The following is a 22,221-nucleotide window of genomic DNA, read 5'->3' on the forward strand; positions in this document are numbered from 1 at the left end:
CGTTAGCTGATTTGCTTCTTGTTCTCACGCAGTTCTCTGACTTGCTGGCTGTCGTTGTAGTGCGTTTCAGCACAGCCGGTCTTACTCTACGGTTCGTTTTTCATCTACGTGAACGAGCCCATGTTGTCCGGACCCACAATAAAAGCTTGCAGTTTCGTCCTTTGCATCTCCTGCAGTTGCGCGTCTCACTGCCAAAATCTTCCCTCCTCGATCAGCTCAGCGCTGACACAGGTTGAGCTGAGTAGGACCCCTGGCACTCTGGACAGTTCCCGGGTGGAGGATGTGTGGCCCTCCACCTCCCTGTAGCATCCCGTGGCCGCACATTTGGCTATACCTGGACGCCACGTGAGGATTGGGATGCAGTGAAGCCACGTCTAGAGGATGTCTGAAAAGCCCTGGAGATAATGGAGCTGAGAGTCCCAACCGCTCACCGGGAGGCAGCTGGTCTGGTGGCCTGGATGTTCCTGGCGGTGCTTCGGCAGGCAAGCCTGGATATATTCAGGACCAGGCCCAGCAGGTGCAGCAACTGCAATGCCAAGAAGTACTGGAATAAGGGCTGGAGGTCGCGGAACGTATGCCGCGGGGCCCTGACCGGTCGCTGCTGTTGTCTGGGAGCCCGCTGGTGATACCTAGGCAGGTGCAGCCAGTGATACGACAGCAGGTTGATGTGGAACAGCCGTTGGCCCTGGGAGGACAAGCTGGCGGGGACCCCAGGCTAAACCGCATACCACCATGATCCAATACACCCCAGCGGAACTCCGGGACCTGAGGAAGCAGGTACCACATAAAGCTCGGGAGACTTCTGGGATGGCTGTTTCAGGTGTGGGATGATGGGGCCGAAGGAACTGAATTATCTCCAGATGAGATGATTCAGCTGGCCTCCAGAATGGTAATACCGTCCAAACGGCACGGGCTGATCAATTGGCTCATGGTTGTTGCACGGACAGTGTGGGCCGACCCTGAGGAGCTGCCAGAGACAGTGAGCAAATGGACCACATATTTAGACCTAGTCCAGATAACTCGGGAAATGGGCATGCGGCAAATGATGTTTCACGCCCAGTATAATAGTCCCGATGAAGAGGTATTTACAACCCATACGAAGGACCTGATTTTAACTTATGGCCCGGCCAGTACTTTTGGTACCGTGGCGGCACTGTTGGCCCCTTACGTGGATAGACGAATCCACAAGGTGATGTCCACCATGGCTAGATTGGGGAATGTGGAAGTGAAATGTAAGGAACGTACCACCCAAGTGCGTGCAGTACTGCCACCCACACCCCCAAACTGGCCAGTGCGTGGACAAAGGCATGGCCAAAAAGGGGGGAATGGAAGAACCCCTAACTCGTCCTTCCATGAAGGTGAGCCGCAAACAGATGTGGTTTAGTCTCCTCATGGCAGAGGTAGCCCCAGAAAAGATTGAGCAGCAACCTAATGAAGTGCTTCTGGCATTGTGGAATCAGTTGCGCCCCAACCAGCACTTCACCCCTATTCCCGGGAAGGCCGCAACCAGTGAGGTACTGCTGGCCAATTTTCTCCCTGATTAGGGATTTGGCCGGGGCACCGGGTTGGCGGGGGAGCCGGCTGACCAGAGCCCGCATGTGGAACTGACTATACATTGGTCCCGCCGCAATGTACAAAGGGTACTAGCCCTCGTGGACATGGGTGCTGACAGCACCCTGCTCTACGGGAATCTGGACAAGTTTTCCAGACCCAGTGCAACCATAGAAGGCTATTGGGATTGAACCATTTGCGTGAGGCAGGTCCATGTGACACTGGGTATCAGCAGATTGCCTCCTCGGACGTACCAGGTGTATGTATCCCCCATATCGGAGTACATTTTGGAGACTGTTGTCTTACGAGGTCTGACTGTGAGTACCGCTATTGGTGAATTCCGCCTTTGCATCCGAGTGGTGAAGACTTTTATTCGGGGACATCCATACCATGCCCCATTTGTGCTGCCCCAGGCTACCCGGGTAGTGAACACAAAACAATATCTCTTGCTTGGCAGCCATGAGGAAATGGGTCACACCATTCTGAGGCTGGAAGAAGCTGGTGTCATTCGTCCCGCACATAGCCCATACAACTGCCCTGTGTAGCCAGTGCGGAAGCCTGATCGCTCCTGGCACATGACGGCTGACTATCGGGAGTTGAATAAGGTTCCACCACCCCTACATGCTGCCATTGCCGAATGTCACAGACGTTATGGACCATTTGTCACATGAACTTGGACGATGCCATTATGTGGTAGATTTGGCGAATGCCTTCTTCTCTGTTGATATAACCCAGAAAGCCACGAGGGCTAGTACCCTTTGTACATTGCGGCGGGACCAATGTATAGTCAGTTCCACATGCGGGCTCTGGTCAGCCGGCTCCCCCGCCAACCCGGTGCCCCGGCCAAATCCCTAATCAGGGAGAAAATTGGCCAGCAGTACCTCACTGGTTGCGGCCTTCCCGGGAATAGGGGTGAAGTGCTGGTTGGGGCGCAACTGATTCCACAATGCCAGAAGCACTTCATTAGGTTGCTGCTCAATCTTTTCTGGGGCTACCTCTGCCATGAGGAGACTAAACCACATCTGTTTGCGGCTCACCTTCATGGAAGGACGAGTTAGGGGTTCTTCCATTCCCCCCTTTTTGGCCATGCCTTTGTCCACGCACTGGCCAGTTTGGGGGTGTGGGTGGCAGTACTGCACGCACTTGGGTGGTACGTTCCTTACATTTCACTTCCACATTCCCCAATCTAGCCATGGTGGACATCACCTTGTGGATTCGTCTATCCACGTAAGGGGCCAACAGTGCCGCCACGGTACCAAAAGTACTGGCCGGGCCATAAGTTAAAATCAGGTCCTTCGTATGGGTTGTAAATACCTCTTCATCGGGACTATTATACTGGGCGTGAAACATCATTTGCCGCATGCCCATTTCCCGAGTTATCTGGACTAGGTCTAAATATGTGGTCCATTTGCTCACTGTCTCTGGCAGCTCCTCAGGGTCGGCCCACACTGTCCGTGCAACAACCATGAGCCAATTGATCAGCCCGTGCCGTTTGGACGGTATTACCATTCTGGAGGCCAGCTGAATCATCTCATCTGGAGATAATTCAGTTCCTTCGGCCCCATCATCCCACACCTGAAACAGCCATCCCAGAAGTCTCCCGAGCTTTATGTGGTACCTGCTTCCTCAGGTCCCGGAGTTCCGCTGGGGTGTATTGGATCATGGTGGTATGCGGTTTAGCCTGGGGTCCCCGCCAGCTTGTCCTCCCAGGGCCAACGGCTGTTCCACATCAACCTGCTGTCGTATCACTGGCTGCACCTGCCTAGGTATCACCAGCGGGCTCCCAGACAACAGCAGCGACCGGTCAGGGCCCCGCGGCATACGTTCCGCGACCTCCAGCCCTTATTCCAGTACTTCTTGGCATTGCAGTTGCTGCACCTGCTGGGCCTGGTCCTGAATATATCCAGGCTTGCCTGCCGAAGCACCGCCAGGAACATCCAGGCCACCAGACCAGCTGCCTCCCGGTGAGCGGTTGGGACTCTCAGCTCCATTATCTCCAGGGCTTTTCAGACATCCTCTGGACGTGGCTTCACTGCATCCCAATCCTCACGTGGCGTCCAGGTATAGCCAAATGTGCGGCCACGGGATGCTACAGGGAGGTGGAGGGCCACACATCCTCCACCCGGGAACTGTCCAGAGTGCCAGGGGTCCTACTCAGCTCAACCTGTGTCAGCGCTGAGCTGATCGAGGAGGGAAGATTTTGGCAGTGAGACGCGCAACTGCAGGAGATGCAAAGGACGAAACTGCAAGCTTTTATTGTGGGTCCGGACAACATGGGCTCGTTCACGTAGATGAAAAACGAACCGTAGAGTAAGACCGGCTGTGCTGAAACGCACTACAACGACAGCCAGCAAGTCAGAGAACTGCGTGAGAACAAGAAGCAAATCAGCTAACGTTGGACCGAAACAATGTCAGGGGAGAGCGCGAACGCAGTCCCCCACTACCACAAATTATGCAGTCGAGTTTCCCACATTTGGGGAAATCGCAGGGGTCAGCACATCCGGAGTGCAATGGATAAGCCTCGCCCTGGGAAAACCACCTTCGTGATCATGGTATCTCCCCTGCCAGGTAAGTATGAGTTGCTCGGCTCGCCTCCACCCGAACCCTCGCGCTCGCCTCGCTCTTCACGCACGGTCACTTCCCTCGCGTGGACTCCGCACCCTTCCTGCTTCGAGGCCGCTCGCCCGGACATGCCCCGTCGGGAAAACAACTCCGGGAGCATTTGCGTTCTCGAGACGCGGGCCGTGGAGGCTCAGGCGGAGCAGGACCGGCAGCCTCTGCGCGCCTGCTCATCTGCATACGACACGCCCTTGTCGTGATGTCCCCGGCTCTGAGGGGCAGGCCCGACGCAGGTGCGCGCGCGTGAGCGAGTCTGGGACCCCCGCGCGGATGTGGGAGCCGGGGAGAGGGCGGAACCCGAGAGGACGCGACTGCGCGGGACCCGGCTCCCAACGTTAAGAGTGGTTCAAGTCTCAGGGTTGGTCTCACCTTTCGACGAAAGAAAATTTCAGCCCATTTTTGTCCGCGCCTGCTCTATCTCATGTTCAAGTAATCGAAACTCAGGAAAGGTCTTTTTACCAGTTGATAGTAAGTGCTAAGCCGCTTCTTAAGAAATCGTGCTTATATGTATCCCTGGAGTCGAGTCAAAGTGACAGTGTGCTTAGGAATATGTAGTATCCTAACCTGGTAACGCTGGAAGGAAAGCCCAGCACCTCAAGTTTTGAAGAATGAAAACCAGGATAAAGCGCTGAGCGGTCCCCTGCAACCGCAGCCAGGCGGGGGGCTCCCGGGAGACCAGTGGTCAGGGGCACCTCTCGTACTGTCCCAGCACGCTCACAGGGTGGCCCCACAAAGTGCCCTCTGGTCCTTTCTGCCTTGGACTCTTGTCAAAGATAAATACAACAGGCAGTGGGGAAAGTGGTGAAACATTTTATTCGGTAACTACCGAAAGTAAGGGAACAGCTGAGTTCCGTTCCCATTTGTGCAGAGGTGATTTGGGCGTTTTAAAGGGAGAATGAGAGGATGGATGGGGGCTCTGTTGAATCCGAGAAGTGAAAAATATCAAAGGGTTGGCTGGTCAGCAAAAAGGCAATCAGTCAGCTGGTAATGACTGAAGTTAGGATGCTATCCTCCTGGAGACTGAGAGGCAGAGGCTCTGTCCTTCCCAATTACATTTTAAAGGAATGGTTCTCAGTCCTTGAGACACACTTTGGAGTTGTAAAAGATCCATATTCACAATAGTGAGCCCTTCTACATAAAAACTCTAAGAAAGGGCGGTCAGGTGTCGAACTTTTCCCAGGCAGACATTTAATGGGGAGCTAGAGGTCAATCCTAAGGACAGGACCTGACTGCTAGAAGCCATGCTACAGTCTGGTCAAGTCTCTTAGTGCAGGGAGGGATTTGGATGTGTTATGTACTGAGAGTTCTACAGTTCTCAACCGAGGAAATTCTCTGTGATCAAACAAGAAACTCTGCACCCCCTGGGTGAACACTGGCTTCTGGCCCCTTCTTTTATACTCTGATCTCCTCTTTGATGACATTGAGAATTTGTCCATTCAAAAACTGTTTATGGAGTGCATTCATTCCATGGCCAGACACTGTTCAGGAATTTGGGAAGAAAAAGACCTCTCGGTGCTCACATTTTAGAGAAGGGAGAAAATTGACAATCGACTCGATGGGTTAATTAATTACTATGTATAGGTGTTAATTAGTATGTTAGATTAAAAAAAAAAAAAAAAAAAAAAAACGAAAACGGAGGAAGGAAAGAAGATCCGGAGTTGCAGTAGGGGCAGGTGGTGTGTTCAACTGGGTGGTCCGAGGAGGGCACATTGCCATGCGAGCAAAGACCTTCTGAAGGAGGGGAGGTAGTTGGTCAGAGGATGTCAAGCGGGGAAACGCTCACTAGCACAAAGATCAGCAGGAGTAAAAACCCAGGTAGAACTGTATTAGGAGAACATCATGGAGGCCCTGTGTCCGGAGCAAAATTAAAGAATTGTACAAAAGTAAGAGAGGTGACTGGTTGAGGGTAAGATCGTGAGGGTCTTGTAGACCATTGTAAGGCTTCAAATCTGAGCGAGCCAGAAGATTTTGAGGAGAGGATTGTCTTGGGTCGACCTCCCTCTCCCTCTCCCCCCACCCCCGCCGCCCCCCAAAATATTACTCTGGCTGCAGGGGTGGCAAGGGCCACAGCAGGGCAACGAACGAGGAAACTTGCGTGATCCGGGCAAGATGATGTTGGCTTTGAATGGTGGCAGAATATGCCACACCCAAATCCATTTTGTTATAAGGATAATTTTGAACTAAAGGCACTTAAAACCCAACAGGTTCGCAGCCGCTTACCCGGTTCCGGTTCCGGTGGGTCCTCCTCCTTTACCCCGGGAGTCCTAACCACCCATCCCACGAAGCCGTTTCACCAACGCACGCTCCCCGCCCCCACTCACACCCCTTACCCACTTTCTGGCCACCGACCGCTGTTGGGTGCGCGTGCGGGGAGGGGAAATGAGGCAACAGGTGAGAGCCTGGGCCCAGACATACTGAAAATCACAGCGACGGGGCCGGGCCACGGCGGAGCCCCCGGGAGCAGCCACGCGCTGGAGATTCGCTCAGCCGGCCGGGAAGGGTGAGGTGGCAGCATGTGCCCGGCTCACTTCAAAGGGGCTGGCTTGCAACACAGGGCATGTTGGACCTCGGGCGCTAGCGTCTCGGTGTCTGTTATCCCAAGAAAAAGTAATGACCCAGCCAGGACAGTGTGTGCCTTTCGATAGCTCAGCTGGTGGAGTGGAGGACTGTAGACCGGACCTGAAAGGACATCTTTAGGTTGCTGGTTCGATTCTGGGTCGAAGGACATGCCTTAGGCTTTTGCGCCATCAGAAGGGGCACCACCGCCTGGCGCCCAGTCCCACTTTAGGCCGCTGGCCTCTGAGTTTTGACCAGATGGCTAACTCGAGCGCTGGGCTCTTAAGGTTAAATTGTCACGTCCTGAAGAGGAGGATGCTGAGGCCCAACCAGAGAACACCCAGGAGGGAAGGGGCTGGGCTTTCACCAAGAGGGAGCCAGCTTCACCTTGGGGACAAAAAGGCGGGGGTTGGGGGGATGGGCAAGGAGAGGCATGAGGGAAGGCGGCAAGGGAGTGGGCCTTGCTCTATTCCTTCCTGTGGGAAGGAAACTCCGGAGAGTAGATATACGGTTGGACCACATCCCAGAGAGGACTGAGCATTGAAACTGCGATGCGATTGTGGCTCTGAAGCCTTGGGAGCCCAGCTGCCTCTCTCTCTCCCCTGTCTCCTAAAGCTCACAAGCTCTTTTTGGTTCTGGTTCTGCCTCACAAACTGGAGACTGTGTTTCCCAACACGGCTTCCTCTCCGGGTCTCCCCGCTGCAGTATCAGCCTTCTCTGCTGTTGAACTGCTAAGACTGGCTGAGCCCGAGGTGGTGGAGTCTCCACTGGTCCGGGAGGCCGTGCCTTTGCAGTCTGACAGGTGACCTGCAGGAAGATTCTATCGCTCTGCAGCTACAGAGAGCTCCCCAGGGATGCCACCACCTGCAAATGCCACCACCTGCGAGGACTAGCTGACAAGGGACCAAAGACAGAACCTTAGATCTTCATTAGATATGGCCTCTGAGGGATGTGGGGGTGTGGAATCCTTGGGAACCTAGCTTTGGCGCTTAGAGGGAATGGGGTGAGGTGGGGGTGGCAGTGGGTTTTGGTGACCAGCACACGCGATTGTGAGCCCAAGATGGCCGACTCTTCCTGTTTGGGGTGTCACCGAGAGTACCCGGGGCCTCCGAAGCACCGACCCTCATCTTCGAAGGTACGGAGGTGCCTGCCGCCCAGTCAGGGGGTGGCGACACACTCAGTCAGGGGAAGGCCACTTCGGTGTGGCTTGCTGTTCTTCTGTGGGACTTACGCTGTGTGAGTGAACAGTCTTGGGGGGTGGGCGCACGCCAGATGGGATCTGAGACATTTGTAAAATACATGGAGCTGGGGCAAGGAGTCCAACCAGGACACCTGTGTTTTCCACCCCTCTCCCTTGGGCTCCAGTGCCGCTCCGTGAAGCCACAGAACCTTGACCGATTTTAGGAGGCAGCCACCTCTGCCAAAGGAATCTGGGTGGGTGGGCAGAGGAGGGGAGCCAAGCCCCCGGACTGGCCACCGTGGCTTGGTATCGATGTGCCCCGTGAAGCCTTGGACGTGGTCCCCCCGCCTAGCCCAATATCCTTTCTCTATGACTTCCCAGCAAGCCACAGTGCGCCAAAAGTGGGCCAAAAGTGGGAAGCACACCAGCACCCCAGGGAAGCCAGGCTCTCAGGTGGGGAAAACAGGACCTGAACCTGGAATATGAGGTGTACTAAAAAGTAAAGAAATGTATAGTGACTGATGGGGGCATGTCCAACACACACGAGCCGTTTTGAAAGAGTTCCCACTGGCCAAATCAAGATAATGATAATAATGGATTATAATCCCTTGAATGAAATAGGTACAGGGCCTAAACGCAATGACACACCAGTATCAATAACTAGATCTTGGTCTGTAAATGTCATTCTTCAATAAAAGTAACCGGGGCTGCTCCTTGGAGAACCGACTAGGCTCACTTCTTTTGGTTGTCATTTTCCTGTGGGGGCTCATGTACATGTAAAAATCTGTATAATTCTCTCTGGTTAATCTGTTTTATGTTCTTTTAATTAATTAGGCCTTGTCAGAGACCCTAAAAGGGTAAAATAAAGTTTTGACTCTCATACAGCTTGAACCAGGGTGAAGCAATGAATGAATATAAGGGGCAGGTATGTGAGAAAAATAAGGCCCTTCCCCTTGACCTGCCTTTTTCTGATGTCTGTACAATGATCACATTCTCCTAAAGTGAAAAGGAGCTAAATTGGAGGCAGGGGTTCCCAAGCTCCCAGCCATGGACCGGTACGGATCTGTGGCCTGTTGGGAACCCGGCTGCACAGCAGGAAGTGAGCAAGCGAAGCTTCATCTGTATTTGCAGCTGCTCCCCAGCGCTACTAGCATCAACGCCTCAGCTCCGCCTCAGGTCATCAGGCATTAGATTCTCATGGAAGCATGGGTCCCTGGTGCCAAAAAGGTTGGGGACTGCTGGCCTAGAGGATCCTCTCCTTCGGCTCAGGAACTGTTTTTGTTTGTTTGTTTATTTGTTTGTTTTGTTTTGTTATTATAGCTATCACCTATAGGCTCAAGCAAATGGTGCTCAGAGACATTACTGATGAAGCCGAACAGGGAGTGTTTCCAATTCTGTGATTTCTCTGTAGGAAGGACACAGTATTGTTAATCTGATCTGGACTCAGAGATAGGACCTGGGAACCTGCTGGGAAACTTCTGTTGAAGCCTGAGCTGAAGAAATTAATCCAATAAGTATATTAAATGCCTGTTATAGTCACGCACTATTCCAGCAATTACGGATGGAGCAGTTAACAAAACAGTAGAGAATCTCTGACCTCATGGAATTTACATTCCAGTGGGTAAAATTAGAAAACTAAAATACATGGTATGTTAGATCAGTGTTTCTCAAACTTATAATGTACATACAATAAACCGGGACTCTGATTCTGATTCAGTAGCTCTTGCAAAGGTGCTAAGGTTCCGAATTCTAGCATATTCTGGTGTCCGCTGACGTCGGAGTCGCTGGTCAAGAACCACAGGAAGCAGCAAGGTGACAAATGCTGTGGGGAAAATTCAGCAACAAAGAGGTATAGGGCAGGACCACAGCTTTGAAAACAAAAGACACCTTTATACAGCTTAAAAGACTTGGCCAAGTACGCGGGTTGTTGGAGATGGATTTGGAGCATCCCCGCGCGTACTTAGTAACACGGCAGCGTCTCACTCACGCTAAAACGACAAGCCGGAAGTTCACATTCCTACTTAGCCACCGCTATCAGTTAAGAAAAGGGAGACCGAACGACCCCGTGCAGTTTGGATCTAACATTACAAAACCGAAGGAATCAGGGGAGAGCGCGAACGCAGTCCCCCACTACCACAAATTATGCAGTCGAGTTTCCCACATTTGGGGAAATCGCAGGGGTCAGCACATCCGGAGTGCAATGGATAAGCCTCGCCCTGGGAAAACCACCTTCGTGATCATGGTATCTCCCCTGCCAGGTAAGTATGAGTTGCTCGGCTCGCCTCCACCCGAACCCTCGCGCTCGCCTCGCTCTTCACGCACGGTCACTTCCCTCGCGTGGACTCCGCACCCTTCCTGCTTCGAGGCCGCTCGCCCGGACATGCCCCGTCGGGAAAACAACTCCGGGAGCATTTGCGTTCTCGAGACGCGGGCCGTGGAGGCTCAGGCGGAGCAGGACCGGCAGCCTCTGCGCGCCTGCTCATCTGCATACGACACGCCCTTGTCGTGACGTCCCTGGCGTGCTCTGTTTTCCTCAAGCAAGTAGAAAAGACCCAAGAGAGATCAGCTCTGACTGTTCTAAAGTGAACGTTCGTTTGTAAAGTTAGATTGAGGGGTTCGAGCTTCTTAACGTCTTTTCCTAATCTTTTCCCTCGTGTCTCCGCCTCTGACCTTCTGCTGTCTCGTGTGCTGGGTGGGCGCAGGCGGGCGCACGGCCTGGAGGGGAACCCCAGAGGACGCGATGTCGTGGTACCCGGGGTCCAGCAGTTAGCGTCCCACTGAGGGGGTGGTTCAGGGCTCATTGTTGGTTTTATCTTCCTTCAGCAAATAGGAAGTTTCAGCCTATTTTGTTTCCTCCAGCCCTACGGGAGCCATCCTCATTGGACACCATTATTAAGATTTCCGACAACCCCCATTAAACTTTTAAGTTAAGATTTACCCAACCAACTTAGCAGGGATCGTTTTTTCGCTGTGTCTTTTGAGCAAGCCTGTCTCATACTACTTCACGTGAACTGGTTCAATAGACACAGTCAAACTTAGTAAAACCTAAAGTGGGGGGAGTCAAGATTTTAACCTTGAAGAAAAAAAATCGAGGCAAAGTATGAACTTTATCCACTGCAAATTTCGCAGTGGTAGATTTAAGTATATAATATTGGTAATGGAAAGTATTTTAAAATATTGAAAAAATTGTAAATATACTATATGTTTTATAGTCACTTCACAATTTCTAATTACTGACCCATTCATTACTTGCAGATGCATCTTGAAGGACAGGTAGGTTTTGGATGGTGCAGATGCATCTTGAAGGATAGGTAGGGTTTGGATAGTGGAATTAAAAGTAGGCGAGGGTGCTGCAGGGAATAGCATAGGCAAAGGCTAGTGATGGCAGGCATAATGCATATTCTTGAATCAGCAAATTGTGCTGGTATGTGTAGGGAAATCAGTTTGGCATGATGGATTGAACCATACTGTTGAGGGCAAAGAATACTGCAAAATAAGGCGCACAGATCAGCAGGTAAAAGTGAAACATTAGGATTTATCGGGAAGGAAATCGTCCAGAGCAAAGCTGCGCTAGAAGAGTGTCACTCTGCCAGCAGAGTGTAGCGAAACAAGGCTGTCAAGAGCTTATATCAATAGTCAGGGTGGTGGGTAGGGAGGTGAGATGTGGATGAGAGAGACATCGCTAAGAGATCTCCAGAACTTGGGACCTGAGGGCTCGTGGAGGGACCCAGAGTCAACCAAGAGTCCAAGACTTTCAGCCTATAGCAGTTGTAAAGATGGAGAAAGTGGCAGAAATGGAGTCGAAAGCAGCCGTTGGGTGAGGTGTAGGAATGAAGTGGAAGATGTTTAATTGGGTTTGCGGTATACTGGCTTTGGATTGCCAGTGGTGCGGCAGGCGGAATTATCTAGCCAGGAAGTTGGAAATCTGACATAGTACCTGAGAAGAGGACATGGACCAAAATAAGACAGGGGAGTCATCGGAATGGGACCATGAAGAGGGGAGAGTTATCTGGAAGGAGGCAGGAACTTGAGTATAAGCTGGTACAGAAACAGGGAAGAAAAGGTGTCACAATTAAGAGGCTGTCATCTGCCTCATCTCAAATATTGAGCGGGCTGAGCAAAAGTTGGGACTAAACAGAGGCCGGGAAAAGGTAATTAGGAAGTAACTGGTGACAGTCTAGCAACTTTTCGGTAGAAAGTCAGGGCCTCCCTCAGACTGAGGAGTAAATAGTGTGAAGGCGAGGCAGCCGCTCGGTGAAAAGAAGATGGAATGGCTTGAGGCGAGGAGGTTGGAGGGACATCGGGTGCTCGTGTCCGAGGACCTACAGGCTGCATGTCTTTCAGCATCTAGATTTCTGCTTCACACGTCACGACATGAGACGCCGCACATGGAGTGTTAATCTAAGAGACCGCTATTTATAAGGGTGTCGATTACTACTTCCAGTAATAAGGTAGCCGTTTCCAGCTAAGCAGAAGCCGGAGAGGGGCAGTGGCTGGACACCGTCAGCCACCACTTCTCCCAGCCCCCCCTGGCTGGGACGATCTGCGCAGACGCGCATGGAGGGCGCGGAAGTGAGGGCGGAAGTGGAGCCCGGAACGCTTTAGAGAAGGGACCTGCGGAGTAAACAAACAGTCGGTCGACGCCTGTAGACCCGGGCCGAGGGCGCTGCGCAGCATGAACCGGTTCCAAGATGACTATGACCCCTACGCAGTTGAAGAGCCTAGCGACGAGGAGCCGGCTTTAAGCAGGTGGGCCCCGGCCCCGCCCCGGCCCCTGAGGCTCCGGGCCTTAGCCACCTGCCTGCGCTGCGCCTGCTTGGCCTGTGGGGATCCTCGGCCCAGCGGTTCCGGCGCCCGTCGCGCCCCGCTGCGGCCTGTGGGACGCTGAGGGGAGTTCTGGTGAGGTCTTGCAGCCATGGGGGAAGCGGGACCGACACCTGCGCTGGGAAGGGGGTTATTCTGGAATCACGTGTAAACTTTCAAAAGCCTTGAGATCGAATCCTACCTCTGCACCTTACTTAGCAGTGTGACCGAAGGCAAGTCACTTATTCTGTGTCTCATCTATGAAAGAGGAAATATAATAGCATAAGTACGCTGTAAGGCTCGTGGCACCTAGCGTGAAGTGACCGTCTCGAAGACTAATATGGCATAAACGGAAATAAGGGAATATTTAAGACTTTTTGAGCACCTACTGTATGCTTGCTCTGGGATGCAGAGGTCAACCATAGGATTTTTGCCTTCTACCGGCTTACAGTGCAGTAGGAGAAATAAGAGATATATCTAGGAAAGCGTATATTGAAAAGTATATATGTCTCGGAAGAGCGTCACCTGAGATAGACACAGATGAAGTTACGTGGGAATTTCCAGAAGGGATTAACCCTACTTGGGGGAAACAGTTATGTTGGCAAGAGATTTCCAGGCAAATTTAGCCATTTTTAAAGCTGTCAGCAGATCCTGCTTATAAACTTTAAAACATTCTGCCCTACCGAGCTTTTTGTAAAACTCTTACCTTCCCTCACAATGTTTGCTCACATCCTGGAGTGGGGTTGTAGGCGTGGAGATCAGACCGCTGTGAACACAGATCTCTGTTGTGGGAAGTGTGAGCATGGATTTCAAGATTCCCTGTGAAAAAGAGTTTCAGTTAATGGGTCAGGTCTGTGAAAGGAGGTATATGTAGGCCTCGATTAGGAATGCAGTTCGGTTGCAATAGAGCTGTGTTTCCTGGACTCGAGTAGTTCTGCCATCACCATCTTCATATTCGCCTGGGTTATTTCTTGAATATTTTTCTTTACATCAACTTACATTTTTTGTAGTTAAATTTCTTAAAGGAAGCTTTATAACTCTCTGACAGTTGCCACTGGTAAAGTAACTAAAAAGAAATACTATGAAAACAAAATAACGTTATTCGATGTATTACCTGCTCAAGGCTGTGAGTCTAATGCTTGTTTTAAAAACAGGGAGATTGGTGTTAGGTGTTTAAGGGGTGTCTGTCAGAATTCGATTTTACCCCTCTTATGAGCTAATATTTTATAGCCTGTTACTGTTTCGTGGAAGCTGGCAGAAGATCTGATACTCCTGGGTCGCAGACAACTCACAGCACAGCAGGCAGCATGAACATTATGTTTGCATTGATCACTCTTACTTCCCAGATGGATGCTACACATTCAGTGGGTTGGCATGGTGACCGAGGACCACCTGAGCTCGGAGAATCCACCTCTTTTATAGCAGGCAGTAAATAAACCTGCTCTTTGTCCTGGAAAGAGACATTACCTCATCCCTCAAGGGTTTTTTACTGCAAACACAACCCTGAGAAATGGCCTAAGTAAAGAGTGGTGAGAACCTTGCATACTCAACAAGAATATCCAGGGCCCATGACTTCTCTTGAAATAATCGCAAGGACTGAAGAAATTTGCAAAAGGAATAATTCTCTTGCCTTGTGAGTCAGTGTTTTTGTTTGTTTGTTTGTTTTTTTAAATTAAACTTTTTATTTTGAGGTAGATTCGCATGCAGTTGTAAGAAATAATAGATTCATTGTCCTCTTTACCCGGTTCCCCCAATGTTAACCTATCGCAAAACCGTACTATGATATCGTAACTGGGATATTTACAGTAATACAGTCAAGATACAGAACATTCTCATCACCACAAGGATCTCTCATATTCCCCACTTCCTTCCTCCACTCCATGCCCTACTTAACCTCTGGAAACCACTAATCTTGTTTTCCATTTCTATAGTTTTGCCATTTTCAAAAAATCTGTAAGTGAAATCATGCACTTTGTATGATTTTGGGGATTGGCATTTTTCACTCAGCATAATTCTCAGGAGATTCATTCACGTTGTAGGCATCGATAGTTCATTCCTTTTTTTTTTTTTTTTTTGCTGAGCAGTATTCTGTGTTTAACCATTCACTCATTGAAGGACATCTGATTGTTTCCAGTTTTGACTGTCGTGAATAAAACTGTTAAAAACATTCATGTATAGGTTTTTCGTGTGCGTATGAGTTTTCATTCCCCTGGGATAAATGCCCAGCAGTTCCGTTGTTGGGTTGTATGATAATTGCATGTTTAGTTTTATAGGAAACTGTCAAGCTGTTTTCCATAGTGGTTTTAAGTTGGAAACTGAAATTGACATCAGTGTGGGTTCATTATTTTTAATAGCTGTAAGTAGGTATAGGAAATACATTTATATCTTAGCTGTATTCACTGAAGGGGCCTAGAAGCAAAGACACCCAGTAGCAATTAGTATACCTAGTGCCGTGCCCTTGCTTTTTAATGCCATTTACCACTGAAAAGAACCAGGACTCTCTGGAGAAATAGATGATTCTCAACAATCAAGGAAGGTGACTTCTTCCCTGGATAAGCTTGGAACATCTTGTGCCATAAAATAAGGAAATGCTCCAAAAATTATATGAACATCTCAAAGGAGTTATCTTGAAGGGGCTTTTATAGATCGAATATGAGAACATTTGAACATCAAAATAAATAAAAATGGTTATGGAGTATAAACAACTGAATAATAATCATGAGTTCATATTGATTGTACATGAGGGAAGAAAGGAAAATGTTTTCTTACACTTGAACACCAACTAATAAATGTAAAAAATGATGGAATTCGAAAATCGACATTTGACAATCACAAAGCAGGCGTCATCACCGGATGCTAAAAACTATTGTATTAAAGTTTGATGAAGAACAGGATATTTACATATCTTCAAATTATCTCCATACAAATTAATAATTACACAGGGCAAATCTGGTGAACACCTCTATTGGCAGATGGTTGTAGTACTGGCCCCATGTGCACCGATTTGCTTCTGTAGTACCCTCCCATATTGACCCTGGATTTGGCTATGTGACTTGTTTTGGCTAATAACATCAGTAAACATGTGCCAATAGAAGATTGAAAAGCATTTTCTCACTGAGACTTGATCACACTTGCTGTCCTGAGACCACCATGAGTAAAAGCCCAAGTTAGCCTATTGGAGATGAACCTACAGGAGGTTAATCTATTAGAACCTATTGGAAAAAGCCCGGATTAGCTTGTCAAAGATAAATCATATCAGTTGAGGTCCCTTAGACTGGCCCCAACTGGATGCAGCTGTATGAGTGATCCCACTTGAGACCTGAAAAACTGCCCAGCTGAGCCCAACCAGAATTGCTGCTCCAAAGAATTGTGAGCAAATACAATAGTTGTTATTTTAAATCGTTTTGAGGCAGTTTGTTACTCAGCAATGGATAACAGATACACCACCTTAACCAAGTAATCAATATTAACACCACCAATAATTGAACACATACTTCACGTGCCTTTAAATGTGACACAGAGGAGGACACAGTATCACTGGTAGGACTGTCATAATAAAGTACAGGCATACCTCATTTTTTTTTTAACACCTACAGCACCTGGTCTTCCTAGGTGGTCTCCCATCCAGGTACTAACCAGGCCTGACCCTGCTTAGCTTCCGAGATCAGAGGAGATCAGGCATGTTCAGGGTGGCATGGCCGTAGATGTACCTAATTTTATCGTACTTCAATTTATTGCAACTCACAGATGTTGCATTTTTTCTTTTTTATCAAATGGAAGGCAAGACTATCCACTAGCAAAAAAAATTACAGCTTGCTCTTTTAATGATATTCACTATTATGGTGGTCTGGGACCAAAACTGCAATATCTCTGAGGTACACCTGTGCCACCAACTTGGTGGCTTAAAACAACAGTTTTAACAATTTATGTAAATGATGTATTTAAACAATTTATTATTTAAACAATTTATTTAAACAATTCTCTCAGTTCTGGAAGCTAGAAGTCCAAAATCAAGGTGTTAGAAGGGCCACACTTCCTTTAAGACTCTAGGTAGAATCTTTCCTTGCCCCTTCCTGGCTTCTAGTGGTGACAGTCAATCCTTGGCTTGCAGTTATATCACTCCAATCTCTGCTTCTGTCATCACATGCCATTCTCCTCAACTCTGTCTTTACATGGCATTTTCCTCTTTTAAGGTTATCAGCCATATTGAATTAGGGCCCACTAGTAATCTCACCTTAATTGTATCTGCAAAGATCATATTTCCAAATACATGCACATTCATAGGTACCAGAGGTTAGGATGTCAATGTATTTTTTGGAGGAACACAAGTCAACCCCTAACAGTCACAAAATCACTTATGTAGTCTTTGTTTCAGAAATGCATGCCTGAATGTGATATGAGGAATCATTGGACAACCCCCAAATAAAAGGATAATCTACAAAATAACTTGCCTGTAGTCTTCAAAAATACTTACATAATGAAATTCAAAGGACGACTTGGGAACTATTCCAGATTAAAGTAGATTAAAGAGACACAACTGAATGCAACATGTGGTTTTGAATTTTTCCTTTGCTATAAAGAATGTTACTGGGAAAATTGATGGAAATTGAATATTGTCTGTAGAGTAAATATTAACATTGTATCAATGTTAATTTCTTGATTTTGATAATTATACTGGGTTTGGGTAAGAGACTCCTTTGTTTTTAGTACATGCTAGGAAAGGAAACTCCTTGAAACAACCAATAATCAAAAAGGATGCTGCAATACATTACTTCGGAAATTTCTGCAGCTTGAACCTCAGGGGAGCCTAATCTCTAATGTCTGTCTCTTGTGCTTTGCTGCATAGCACTGGCCACTCAGTAACACACATTTCAATCATTTTGCTCACACCTGAGAAGGATGCACCTTTAACCTCCACTTGATCTCAATCAGGAATACTCTTGTATGGAAGAGAAAAAGACAAACCAGGCAGCTTGAAAGAGGCAACCTAATCCCCCAGGACGGAAATGTGACATTTCTGTTCTTTTGATTTTCAGAGAACATGCAACACCCCCTCCAGCCCACACAGCTACTGCTTGAACTAACACCTTGCCCTGATATTCTCTGTTAAAATTTTCCTTTTACTGTTGCAAGATTAGGTTACTACATAAACAAATATCATGAATGAGGATTAAAACAATTTCATGTGAAATTGGTGATGAAACTAACATTTTTAAAAATTAGTTTCAAGTATACAGTACATGGGTTAGACAGTATTTAACATTTAATCGACATTGTTGCGTGTCATTTTCGCGGAAATGACGGTGTGACCAACCCCAAGCCCCGAGCCCTGGGGCGGGTCTAAAACTGCTGGCCTCGGTTTCAGTGAGATCGCGTGCTCTCAGGTTCCCACCCGCAGGTGCCAGACTGGTCGCTGAGCGCTCACTTGGACCCGCCTGGTCCGCGAGACAACAGCGGGTCAGAACCGGAAACAAGACATTGGAGACGTCACAGGGGCGTGTCGTATGTAGATGAGCAGGCGCCAGAGGCTGCCGGTCCTGCTCCGTCTGCACCTCCGCGGCCTGCGGCCCGAGAACGCAAATGCTCCCGGAGTTGTTTTCCCGACGGGGCAGGTCCGGGCGAGCGGCCTCGAAGCAGGGAGGGTGCGGAGTCCACGCGAGGGAAGTGACCGTGCGTGAAGAGCGAGGCGAGCGCGAGGGTTCGGTGGAGGCGAGCCGAGCAACTCATACTTACCTGGCAGGGGAGATACCATGATCACGAAGGTGGTTTTCCCAGGGCGAGACTTATCCATTGCACTCCGGATGTGCTGACCCCTGCGATTTCCCCAAATGTGGGAAACTCGACTGCATAATTTGTGGTAGTGGGGGACTGCGTTCGCGCTCTCCCCTGACTTGATTTGTACTAAGTATAGACATGGTCGGGCTACGTTTAACTTTATAATGCTTTCTAGTTTGAACTCATTTAGGTGTTTTGTGAGTTTTTATTTGGGTTTATCCCGCCAAACTGAATCGTAAACTTGCCTTTGCTTATTATTTTACATTAGTTTTTTTTTTTCGTTTGAGTACCTAGGGCAAATGAGGAAGTAGGAGTCCCGGCTAGTGAGTTGATGCAGGCTGGGAATGAGATGAGGTGAAAGTTGAGTCTTGTCTGTTATACTTTAATACGTAGTTCTCCCTTAAGATTTTATATTGATAGGCCTGGATGGAGGTGACCTTTCGCTCCACCCAGAGACATCGTAATGTGAGATTTAAGTATAATTTCACTCTTTGGTTTTAAGTCGCTCTCTATTCTCCCACAGAACTTTTCCATTTAAACCAACCACCCTTGACTCTTCCATCTTACTCGTTTCCTGCAGTGCCTACTTCAAAAAGATCACATTGAGCTCAACTTCTATTTTTACTTAAAACATTAAGAATATTGTATAAGCCTTTCCCGACTAGGTACCAGTCTTTTCCTCACTGATCTACAGGCCTGACCCACTTCTGCGGTTTCACCTATCCTCCACTCATTGCAATAAACCCTTCATCTCTCAGTCCCAGGCCATTCCCAAGGCCTTGCCCGCTCCCGTTCCTCTTTCAGCATTAAGCATCACTAGAGAGAAACCCTGGATGGTCCGTGCAGGGCTTTTTCTCTGCAGATAGGAATCTTCCTGTTTCACCTTTGGGTTTGTTCTCCAAGCACGAGATGATAGATGTGTTTATTGAATGCCACAATTCAATACCAGTGAATGGAGTGCTATTTTTATTAGGGGCAAGCAGTGAGGTATGTAATAATGTTTCCACTGTTCTGGAGGTGCAAAGTAGAATCTTTCCTCAGTATGTCCATGAGGGAGTTAACATACATGCTTTATCTAGTTTGTATGATTTGTTAGAAGACCCCTGCAGTGTGGTAGTCAACTCATATTAAGCAACACTCCTCCCTTGCTGCTTCCAGTCTACCCACACCTCAACAAGTACTCTAAAAATGTAAGAGGAAACAAAAGAAAAAAAACTCAATGAAAATGAAAGGGGCCAAAGGATGTACCATCCTCTCTTCCCCCTTTTCCCCCAAAAGGCCACTTTAGTACAAACAGATTTAGCTGATGGATATGTGGAGCACTGTATAGCTTTCTGCCTTGTAGTTGTTCGCTCTTAGCATTTACACAGCATCTTCATGTTTCCAAAGCACTGTACCAACATTTATTAATCCTCACAACATCCCTGTGAGGTAGGTCAGTATGTCCTTTATAGTAGAGAAACTGAGGCAGAGAGAGGTTAAGTGAACCTGCCTGAGGCCACAAGGGTCTGCATCGAATCCAGAAGCTAGGGCTTCATCCCATGTTCACCCACTGGTGAGCATCACATGGGCATATTTTCACCAGTGAGGGTGACATGAAGGACAAAACACACACATCTCTTAGCCAACAGAAAAAGTCAACAGTTCAGATGGCATCAGAGAACATCAGTTAGAGAAACATTAACCAGTACAACAGTGAGGCAAGAGAACATGCTGCAGAGGAAGGCTGGAATATTCGTGACTAGCCATGGGACCTAGAACAGGCACTTTTCAGAACGGTTTGGGAAGATGGACACACTAGGAACCCATCTGAGGATAATCAACCCAAATGCCTGCGGTTTCCAAATTCTAGAAGTTAGAAAAAGACATTGGAAAAATCCAACCACTCGATCTAATTTTAAACTAGCTATGACACAATGTTCATTCACATTAGAAAGGCCAATATTTATAATGTAACTATTGACAGTATCCTTTTTGTACCCTTATTCCAAATATTGCAATTTTCTCCCATCAAGTGCTGTTCCCTTTAGCTGACCTCCTTCTCTCCACACTGGCCTAACTACCAAGTAGCTCAATGACATATGTCACATGGTTAATTGGCTGAGCTAGGGATAGAATCCAGGAAATCGTTAACAGACCATATTCTCAGCTCCTGTATTTTAGAAACAGCTGTCTCTAACTTGCCTCTGCCAGATTCCACCTTCCATGAAGTATGAAAAGCACAGAGAAGCAGTTCATTCTTTTGTAAAGGGATAGGCAAATTTGGTTCAATATGCCGCCTTAAAGGAAATAAGAAAAACTAAGACCTGCTCTGTATAACATTATATAGGAGTAGATTATAGCTACTCCAGATTTTAGAGTGATACAATGACCAGAGTTAAAAACCATCACTGTTATCACTGTTTATTTGACAATAGTCGGTTTAGTCTACAAGTTTAAGGCAAACATACTAATGCATTTGCTTTTCTTCAGAAATCATACTTAGAAAGATTACATAAAGTCTGTCCCAAAACTTCTAAGAAATATTAAAAATAAATCTGATTAAGATGCTTTTTTTTTTTTAACCAGGATACAAGAATGAACTAAGGTGGTATACAATTTTTTTTTAATAAAATTAAAAAAAAAAAGGCAATGGCAATCTTTATCTTGTTTGAAGAATACATTTTGAAAGAGTTAAACTTCAGAAATTACTTAAAGGTAAATAAGATTGGCAGCCATAAGGAATACTATTCATAAAATAAACACAGTTATAGAGGCTACTTAAAAAAAAGAAAAAGACTGAAATTTGGGCTTTTGAAGAGGAAGAGCGCACGATGAGTGACAACTGCCCTGGGGAGCAGCACGCAGGTGCTGGAGTGCAGCGTTTACCACAGACTGGCAGCACCTGTGGACGGCACCACTTCATGTTTCTCAGAAAAAAGGACAGAAGATGCACTTTGTCAGCTGTTTCTTTTGTTTACAGTGAGCAGTAAATGCCTAACATCATTAAGAGAAAAATAAAATCTGAAGGAAGGCAGCCCTTTTTTAACCGGAAGGTGGAGTGTGGTTTATGTGTCTCCATTTAACACTGCCAGGCAGTTCTGCAGCAACTGTAGGTTACCCTGAAAAGGAAGGGACAATAAATTATGAAGTTCAAATAGTTTAGAGGAGTCTTACCGAAAATATACAATAGCAGAAATCCCATAACTTTAAATTTATTAAGATATAAGAATTTTGGAACCAGCCATTATATACAAATAAAGGTTTAAAGACATAAAATTACATTTGTTTCATGTATAATATTTTCCACATATTAGATTCTTCAGTAAATTTCCATCTAAACAAGTATCTGTTTTGAATTATTTGGCATGTTCTAATGAGGGATAAAATATGCCCTTTGTGTCCAAGTTAAACTACTGAATGTTTCCTGACTACAAGATAGGTTCTTATCACTTTCCTTTAGCCATTAAATTATATATTAGCATAGATTTATAGCAGTTTTTATAAAAATAGTAAGATAACATATAAAAGTATTCTATAAAATTTATATCCAAGTACCCATTTGTAAAACATGTATGTGAACTGGCATCCAAATTTAGAGACTGTAAAGACAAATTTAAGTATATTTAGGTTACATTAATATATAAATGGGGGTTAAGGATAACCTCTTCCTTAGAGTACAAAGTGAACTAAAATGAATAAAGAATGGCGGATTTAGAAAATGACCATTGGCAACCATCACAATAACTGATTCCGGC

The 22,221-nt window shown here is 47.3% G+C and overlaps 1 protein-coding gene, 3 non-coding genes and 1 pseudogene across 4 annotated transcripts in view; 1 reads left to right on the top strand and 4 right to left on the bottom strand.

The window, feature by feature from the left end:
* Positions 1-3,963: 3,963 nt before the first annotated feature.
* Positions 3,964-4,127, bottom strand: LOC120621344 (U1 spliceosomal RNA). Its single transcript, XR_005658118.1, has one exon. It is a non-coding gene; the product is annotated as a U1 spliceosomal RNA (small nuclear RNA).
* A 5,881-nt stretch (positions 4,128-10,008) lies between these two features.
* Positions 10,009-10,172, bottom strand: LOC120621345 (U1 spliceosomal RNA). The gene has a single exon (XR_005658119.1). It is a non-coding gene; the product is annotated as a U1 spliceosomal RNA (small nuclear RNA).
* A 6,124-nt stretch (positions 10,173-16,296) lies between these two features.
* Positions 16,297-16,415, bottom strand: LOC120621340 (uncharacterized; annotated as a pseudogene).
* A 2,019-nt stretch (positions 16,416-18,434) lies between these two features.
* On the top strand, positions 18,435-18,598 carry LOC120621347 (U1 spliceosomal RNA). Its single transcript, XR_005658121.1, has one exon. It is a non-coding gene; the product is annotated as a U1 spliceosomal RNA (small nuclear RNA).
* A 1,260-nt stretch (positions 18,599-19,858) lies between these two features.
* The window catches only part of SNX6 (sorting nexin 6), a 45,851-nt gene continuing 43,488 nt past the window's right edge, over positions 19,859-22,221 (bottom strand). The window contains exon 14 of the mRNA XM_039885642.1: positions 19,859-21,585. Within this exon, the coding sequence (XP_039741576.1) occupies positions 21,532-21,585 (54 nt within the window). The 3' untranslated portion in view covers positions 19,859-21,531. The remainder of the gene's footprint in view (positions 21,586-22,221) is intronic.

This window comes from Pteropus medius, unplaced genomic scaffold (genome assembly GCF_902729225.1).
Source record: "Pteropus medius unplaced genomic scaffold, Ma_sr-lr_union100, whole genome shotgun sequence".
NCBI lineage: Eukaryota > Metazoa > Chordata > Mammalia > Chiroptera > Pteropodidae > Pteropus > Pteropus medius.